At 38.3% G+C, this 8411-nt stretch overlaps 2 protein-coding genes across 2 annotated transcripts; one reads left to right on the forward strand and one right to left on the reverse strand.

Moving 5' to 3' along the window:
- The first annotated feature begins 1253 nt into the window (after positions 1–1253).
- LOC137743646 (large ribosomal subunit protein eL18y-like) lies at positions 1254–3095 on the forward strand. Its single transcript, XM_068483578.1, has 4 exons — positions 1254–1356; positions 1465–1554; positions 1664–1975; positions 2749–3095. Exons 1-4 carry the CDS (start codon positions 1354–1356, stop codon positions 2905–2907), a joined length of 564 nt encoding a protein of 187 aa, XP_068339679.1. The 5' UTR covers positions 1254–1353; the 3' UTR covers positions 2908–3095.
- A 500-nt stretch (positions 3096–3595) lies between these two features.
- LOC137743645 (uncharacterized) lies at positions 3596–5889 on the reverse strand. The gene is made up of 3 exons (XM_068483577.1): positions 5357–5889; positions 4163–4401; positions 3596–4066 (listed from the first exon to the last, which is right to left on the reverse strand). The coding sequence occupies exons 1-3, from the start codon at positions 5819–5821 to the stop codon at positions 3820–3822; spliced, it is 951 nt and encodes a 316-aa protein (XP_068339678.1). The 5' UTR covers positions 5822–5889; the 3' UTR covers positions 3596–3819.
- Positions 5890–8411: the final 2522 nt, after the last annotated feature.

Consider the following 8411-nt stretch of genomic DNA (forward strand, 5'->3'; position numbering starts at 1 on the left):
CGGTAATTATCATTCAATATTGTAAGCAGAAAGGAAGAAACTCGTGTCGAATAGTGAAATAAAGGTTTACATGCTATACATTGTTTTGTGACACACTTAAAGTTACTTATGATTTTTGGTACGAATTATAATGTAAAAATACAGGAAGGTGGAGATCGAACTTTGATTTAAAGAACAATATAAATAGGACATACATGTTGCTCTAATCGATTGAGTAAGGGTAATTGCATTGCATTGGTAACTTGGTATAAATTTGGCATGTGCCACTGCCAGCTATGGAAGTGGTGGCAGGTAGGGCCACATGTGATCAGATTGGCCCATGATGTATGAATGATTAAGTTACTCTTTGGTATAAATATAGGATTGCCTGAGTTGGTAAGGTTTTCTGTTTTGTGTGTAACCTTAATAAGATTTGAGTTCTCTTATTAGTAGTTCTTGTTAGTGCGCGATTTGTAAATACTTACGTAAATTTATATTGTAGCTGTAGTTAGGTGTGAGATCATTTCGACTCGAAATTGTAGGTATATCCTAACATTGGTGGTGAGATTAACAATCTCCTTCAAAACTTTTTGTTACCAAAAAAAAAAAAAAAAAAAAAAAAAAAGGAAGGTTGGTTGGATTAGGTTGGATCGGGTCACTTGGATTACAACAAACACCTGCATGTTTTATGGTATTTGGCGTCCCTAATTTTACATGAAATTTATAAACCATGATTATAAGTGTCTTGGTTGCGTGGTATATTTCCTATCGTCATATTTTATCAAACATTTTTTTGTATTTATATGAATATTTGGTGTTACTTATAATGATAAAAAAGGAAGCTGAAACGTGGTTATGAGTCTTCTCGACTTCTAAACTGGTGGACTATTGTGGCTTGGGCAGCTGGTTCCTTTTGTAAAAGAAAAGAAAATTTTGTTGTTATATGCATTTTACATATAGTGAATTACACGACACGTTCTGAGTTTGATTCTTAACGCTGATGAATCACACGATGATGGTCAGAAGAAAGTTGAAATGCCTTTAGCTTCCAAAAAGATAAACTACCGTGACGAAATCACGAACTGCTCTTATCTTTTGTTAAGTTTCACCATCTCTCACTAGTTGGACAAATCCGAAGAACTATAACAAAAGTGATTAAAAAAAACATTAATAAAAGAAATGAAAATTACATATGGGCTCGTGGGCTTGAAGAACAATAAAACCAAACAAAGCCCAAAAACCCTTGACAACTGAATAGGAAATGCCCCATTTATACATAAAAACCTAAACACAACACCATGTTCGGCTTTCCCTGCAAACAAACCCTACAACCCTCCGCCTCTCTGCCTCAAGAGCATCAAAGGAGCAGCCGTAATGGTAATCTCTCCCTCCAAACCTTAACGCCGCCGTCTCCATTTCCTCCTCCTCCATCCTCTCTCTCTCTCTCTCTCTAACTCTCTCTCCTCCTCATGTCTGTATTCGCAGGGTATCGATTTGGTCGCCGGTGGCAAGAGCAAGAAGACCAAACGGACAGCCCCAAAGTCCGACGATATCTACCTCAAGCTCCTCGTCAAGGTCCTCCCTCGAATCCAAATGTTTCTGGGTTTTTGTTACTGATTGCGTTCATGTTTCCGAATTGTTTTTTTTTTTTGTGGGTTTTATTTTGTCGGATCTTTGTTTTCAGCTGTATCGGTTTCTGGTGAGGAGGACCGGCAGCAAGTTCAATGCCGTGATTCTGAAGAGGTTGTTCATGAGCAAGGTGAACAAGGCCCCTCTGTCCCTTTCCCGATTGATTAAGTACATGGCCGGAAAGGAGGGTAAGATTGCTGTGGTGGTCGGGACTGTGACCGACGACATTCGGGTTTACGAAGTTCCTTGTTTGAAAGTGACCGCTCTCAGGTTCACCGAGACCGCCAGGGCTCGGATTGAGAAGGCCGGCGGCGAGTGCTTGACTTTCGACCAGCTGGCTCTCAGAGCTCCTCTTGGCCAGAACACGGTATGTTGATTTTTTAGTTGCATTTGATTTTCCATACATGTGAATTGCAATCTCTAGGAGTTTGTGTTGGTTGTTGAAATGACTTGAGAATTCGTGATTCGGTTTATCTTGGTTTCTAGTGTTTTAGTTGGAATTGAATGCTTGATTAAGCTCTTTTGCGTATAAGCGTGCACGAAAAACTTGCCTAGAAGTAGAATCTATTGGAAAGTAGCATAATCTTGTAGTCTTTTAGTCAAAAGCAATTTGAAATCGTGTTAGTGCCAGCATCGAACAATGGGTATATGTTTCAAACCTGTAGTAAATGTATGTTTCTGGGTTCAGAAATGGGTGCGTTTGTGTTTTGGGCCGTGCCCTTATTAGTAAGGGATATGTTATGATGGCAACCATATTGTGGTAGATAGTTTACCGGAGCTTTGATTAGTGGTCGTCGGTAGTGGACTGTTTCATGGTGATGAGAATCATGAAATACGTGCCCCCGTGTGTAGGAAGCATATGGTAGTGAAGTGAATAGAATGTGCAAGAGAGTGGTGTGTATAATTTTGAGCCATGAGCAGTACTTTTGGTTTAATTATATGCTTGTGGAATTTGCGAATTTGTTCCAATGTATTCTAACATTGCAAATCTGCAAGAGTATTTTGTTTTGTAAAACGAGACTCGTTCCCTTAGGCCGTTCCATGTTCTAATAGATCTGTTCCTATTGATACTTTTTGGTTCAAAGGAGTTTGTGAATAATAGAGTTACGTTGATTGATAAATGTTAATCTTTTTCGGCAGATTCTTCTTAGAGGACCTAAGAATGCTCGTGAAGCTGTGAAGCATTTTGGACCTGCTCCTGGTGTTCCACACAGCCACACCAAACCCTATGTGCGATCAAAGGGCAGGAAGTTCGAGAAGGCCAGAGGAAAAAGAAACAGCAAGGGTTTCCGTGTTTAAACATGAGTTATCTCCTTATTCTCAGTCGTGTTTTCTTCACTTTTTGTGTTTGATGAACTCTTATGCTATCGATAGCTTACCTTCATCTATATTTCGTTATGTCCACGACTTTTTTAGCTTTGAGAGGAAGATATTTAGATGTTTGAAGGAGATGTTTCGATTTTGTTGAATTCGATTTTGGTTCTCAACCGTGCTCGATTACTATTTTTCGTATGGCAACTACCATATTCGAAATTACAGATAAAACAATGCTGGAATGCAGTCTTGGTTCTTCATTGTTTCTCTTCTTAAAAAGCAGAGAACAAATGAGGAAGCAGGCTCAGATTCAGCGGGGAAATTTTTTCTGTAATCTTCTACAAATCTAACCAAAAGAAAACTAATGAAAAGAGCTTTTCGTTAGTGAACAGTATTGTGGATTTTTTGTTAAAACTCTCATTATACAATGCCTATTAAGGCCGTGTTGACATGAAAAAAATAACCTCCGGTGCGAAGTATATCCTACCTTGCCCCCTATCATCGACAATGACGATGAATTTCTTTTCATTGGATCCCTAGATTGGCTCCGTCTTGATCAGGCTGTGTTTCTGGCACATTGAAAAATCTCTTTGTAATTGCTATGAATGACGAGAGGGTAAGGTAGGTGCCCTAGCAGTCCGATTAGCGTAACAGAAAAATAAGGACAGAAGCATAATTGAATACAGACCAAGCTCTTTATTTTCATTTTTACATGATGGGGATGATTATTACAGAAACAGCAAACCCGAAGGACGAAATTATTCGAGATAAGGAGCACAACACCATAAGGTCGCACCATATTTCAGACATCATCACGCCTAACCTGTAATTGCATAGAAGTAACCGCAAAGCGAAACAAACTGCAGGAAGCCGGCTCGCTGATCTAGCTAACAGAAATCAGAACTTCTTTATGAAGTCATACACATGCTGACTGACTTCGTCGGGCTTCTCCTGGGCAATGAAGTGAGCTGCATTTTCCATCACAACCACCTCTTGCAAAAATGGCACATCCCTTTTGAAGCCACCTTTATGTATGTAGGCCTGGACGCCTGGGATATTATAGGTGATGTCCAGCTCGCCCACGATAAACTTAACCGGTACCTTGATTTGTAGCCCTGTCCATGGTCCGGTAAGCTCCCAGGTTCTGCAACAACGAAGAAAATACGAAATTATTTCCAGTCTAAGATCATGCTTTTGATAAATCAAAGAGAATTCAAAGGGGTATGTGGTATGTACATACAAGTTCAAAGCTCGATAGTAATTCAATCCTCCAGTAAATCCCGACTTGCTGAACTTGCTGACAATATAGCTAAGATCCTCTTCTGTCAGCCAAGCGGGCAAGGTTACTGGAGCAGCCCAATATTTTACTCCTTGGTCCTTAGGTATGCATGGAGGTTTTGGACTGCGGCTGGAAAGAAAACGTTTCATGACCGCTGCAGTACCAATGCTATCAAAATCTTTTTCGATCTCTCCGGGTTCCTATAACACAAACAACAAATTTTCAACAAAATCAGGAAGAAACAAACTTTGGCATGTTCAGTCCGTCACATTAACAGGGATTACAAATTAGTCCCGATGGGTCAGATTAATTGATCTGCAACTGTCTTTAGCCGACAGATTTTCAGCATTGAAAATACTCCAAAACATGAATATATGAATTGGCTATAATAATGCAATATTCTAATTTAAAGTAATCTAAACCACAGGAAAAGGGATTTAAACTCGTTTCCATTGGGAGCACATTCGCCAATGTCTGCAAACCAAGATCATATATCAAAACAATAGCAATCAGTAATTCTGATTGCCTACGCAATACTAACTACAGTAAACTGCATATAACATCAAAATTACACTATAAAGGGTGACCCCAAGTCAACGAGTCTCCCTGCCTTGCGAAGGTCAGGAGGAACGTCTATCATGCACAGCCCTACCCTTGCTTTGCACTGCAAAAAGGCTGTTTCCACGACTCGAACATGTGACCTTTATGAGCCTCCAAAAGTTATACTATACAGGAAAATGCGGGGATTTGACTATCTCCGTATGAAATCAAACAATTTTAGAACTTTACTATGTTTAAGCCCTCACATTAATGGAATATGAACATGGAAAAAGATAACCAAAAACAGCAAAACTAGCAAAACTTCATCTTTTCGTATATGAAATAAAGGCAATTGGAATGTGACCAAATAAATATTATCTGCTAAATCGCAAAAAGATTTGTTGCTTGGCATTCCGGTCGGAGGTATTCCCTCCCCTGTAAGTGACAGGTATTAGTTTTGACTTTCGTGAGCTGGATAACTGACGGATTGTGTAACTTAGTCCAAATCCTTCGCCTTGGTGTGTAAATATATAGTTGAATAAAATAATTCGCAAAAGATTTAAAAATTTCAGATCAGATCGAAGCAGAAACTAAAAATGAATGGAGTTTGATTACCTGAAACCTGCAAATGTAATAATCATCGCCAAACAATGCCCTGAGACCATCGACGGGCTTCCTCTTTGGATTCCTGGGACTGAAAGCCACGCTCATGTTGACCAAGGCTTTCACCCGGTCGGGCCGGAACAGGCAGAACCACCAGGCCATGACGGCGCCCCAGTCGTGGGCAACCAGGAATACTTGGTCAATACCCAGATGGTCAAGCAGCCCGATGAGGTCTCCGACTATGTGCATGGCCGTGTAGGACGTCGGGGACGGCGGCGCGTCGGTGTCACCAAAGCCTCGGAGGTCGGGGGCTATGCAGCGGTAGCCCAAGGAGGAGAGGGAGAGAAGCTGGTGGCGCCAGGAGTACCAGAGCTCCGGGAATCCGTGAAGGAAGAGCACCGGTGGGCCTGCTCCGATTGAAGCTACGTGCATGTTTATGCCGTTTGTGCGCACCGTCGTGTGCTCGATTTTCTCCATTGACTCTGGGTGTGTGGCGGCTCTCTGTTCTGTTGGTCTACAAAGATCTACAAATATATGCTTATATAGCAGTCGTACGACGTTTTGCTTCGTTTTATGAGAGGGACGGGTATTTACATTTTGTCACTTACCCTTCCATTTCAGAAAGCGAATCAAAACGTCGCACGTTTGTTAATAAATTGGTGTTCACACTTTTTTTAAGAAAATTAATAAAAAAGATTCGAAAACTTTAAGTTTTAAAGATAAGAACAAAATAAAGAATAAAATGAATAGCATCAGAATTGATTTTTTAATGTAAAAATATGATTTTTTTGTTAAAGTTAACAGTACTGTGAACTTTTCGTTAAAACTCTTTTCTTTTTATCTTTTATAAACATTTATTAACTTTTATTCATATTTTTTATCATTATGTCTAACAAGTTAGGAATGAGCATAATAAAGTAAGGATAGTTTTGTTCACACATCTTTTTTTTACTTTCCATACGTACTTTTTAATTTTTATTCATTGCTGCAAAGATTAAGTATGGTAATTGCACATAGAACAAACAACATCTATTTCTCGATGAAGTTCTGCACAATTTGGTTAATTTAGAAATAAGCTTGAACTTACTTTGAAGTCTTTGATTTTCTTCAAAAATAATGTTATTCTTACCATATTATTATATCATAATTTCTATACCATTTTATGTGACAACTTACTTGAACATGTTACATCTTTAGTTTTAGTTTTATTATTACTATAATTAACACACTTATTCTTTTTTTAAAAAAATAATAATTAGAACATCCTAATTAGAATTGATTAGGTCTGACCCTTCGTTTTCCACTCCATCTCCTTTCTCCCTCTCACCCCAATCTCCTCCCTCCTTCCTCTTCAGCCTCCTGCAACCTCCATTTTTTTGTCAAAATTTATTTGGTTTCTAACTGATCGTATTTGTTTTCCTTTTTATTGTCATAAAATAAGGGTTAGCTAATCGTTTTATTGAACAATGACTTTATAAGCATCTTTAAAAATTTGATGAAGGAGTCAAAAGGAACAAGTTTTCTATCAGATTTAAGGTTATGGGGTCACTGTTCTTGAAAAATACTCAAATTTATGCTGCAGTTGCTCGCCAATTATTGAAATTAATTATGCTTTTTTTTTTTTTTTAACTTTCGCAATTAGCCCTTTATTTGTTTGTTTTTTTTTTTTTTAATGTTCTTTCTATTTGTTCTGGAAAAGAGGAGGAAGGAGGATGAAGAAGCACAAGACAATTAGAGGAACTTTAAGGAGTGAGGACGAGATTGGGATGACGAAAAGAGTATTTGAGGACGACTAGATGAGGGATGCAAGAATATGAAAATTGACGTGTTTTAATTCAATCTAATATCTGTTTCCGAACAAAAACTAATTAAGATTAATAAAATTTATATGGAAATCCAAGTATTCTATAATTAAGTGAGGTGACATGTCTAACTCAGCTGCCACGTAATGTGGTATAAGATTGTGGTCTAATAATGTGGTAAGAATAGCATTATTGTTTCTTCAATCTATTATGTCCGACGGTCAGGGATGAGCACAATAAATTTGGAGAGTGCTGTTCACACACTTTGTTTACCTTCCACATATTTTTTATTTTTGTTCATTGATCTTCTTAATTCATTATATCTGACGGTCAGGAATGAGCACAATAAATGAGGGGTAGTGTTGTTCACAACATCCATTTTCACCTTCCACCTATATTTGTTAATCTTTGTTCATTGATCTTTTTCAACTCTTTATGTCCGTCAGTCAGGGATGAGCACAATAAATTGGGGTAGTGTTGTTCACAACACCCATTTTTAACCTTCCATACACATTTGTTAATTTTTGTTTATTGATCTTCTTCAATTCATTATGTGCGAAGGTTAGAAGTAAATAACGATGTGTGAAAGGTAAAAACTGGTGTATGGATAGCACTACCTTAAATTGTTTCCTTTCATCTTCTTTAATTTTAGTTTGAAAAACTTTTGGTACACTTCATAATGTGTCTTATTGTGCACTTCATTTTCAATTTTTATTTTTAATATAATCGATATTCTATACTAATTTATACTAAAACAGTAACATCCCATATCGTCCAGGGGAGTGGATCATGTAAGTCTTATATATATATTCTCATCTCTACCTAGCACGAGGCCTTTTGTGAGCTCACTGGTTTCGGGTTCCATCGGAACTCCGAAGTTAAGCGAGTTTGCGCGAGAGCAATCCCAGGATGGGTGACCCACTGAGAAGTTCTCGTGTGAGTTCCCAAAAACAAAACTGTGAGAGCGTGGTCGGGGCCCAAAGTGAACAACATAGTGCTACGATGGAGTCGAGCCCGAGTTGTGGTGGGGGCCAAGGCGGGGATGTGACAAAAACAAATTGATAAAGTTTTGTAATTAGACAATCAGGAGGTTATATTACATGTTGTTATGCGTTTTAATTTAATCACATAATATAATGAGTGGTTAGTGCTTTAACAGCTCGATTACATGTAAATTCTTCTCCAAATCAAAGGACCGTTGATTCCAAAGAAATCCATTAGCGAACATTGGTACATTGTACGCATGATTGGTTAGCTTCTTGAAT

Source organism: Pyrus communis, chromosome 8 (assembly GCF_963583255.1).
Source record: "Pyrus communis chromosome 8, drPyrComm1.1, whole genome shotgun sequence".
NCBI classification, from domain to species: domain Eukaryota; kingdom Viridiplantae; phylum Streptophyta; class Magnoliopsida; order Rosales; family Rosaceae; genus Pyrus; species Pyrus communis.

What these genes read in the sequence shown, in the direction of transcription:
- LOC137743645 (XM_068483577.1), bottom strand. Translation starts at nt 5,821, where the DNA reads ATGGAGAAAATCGAGCACACGACGGTGCGCACAAACGGCATAAACATG. An exon ending in ATTACATTTGCAGGTTTCAG is followed by an intron (nt 4,402 to 5,356) that starts GTAATCAAACTC and finishes TTTGTGTTATAG; the next exon opens with GAACCCGGAGAGATCGAAAA. An exon ending in TACTATCGAGCTTTGAACTT is followed by an intron (nt 4,067 to 4,162) that starts GTATGTACATAC and finishes TCGTTGTTGCAG; the next exon opens with AACCTGGGAGCTTACCGGAC.
- LOC137743646 (XM_068483578.1), top strand. An exon ending in ACCTCAAGCTCCTCGTCAAG is followed by an intron (nt 1,555 to 1,663) that starts GTCCTCCCTCGA and finishes CTTTGTTTTCAG; the next exon opens with CTGTATCGGTTTCTGGTGAG. An exon ending in CTCCTCTTGGCCAGAACACG is followed by an intron (nt 1,976 to 2,748) that starts GTATGTTGATTT and finishes CTTTTTCGGCAG; the next exon opens with ATTCTTCTTAGAGGACCTAA.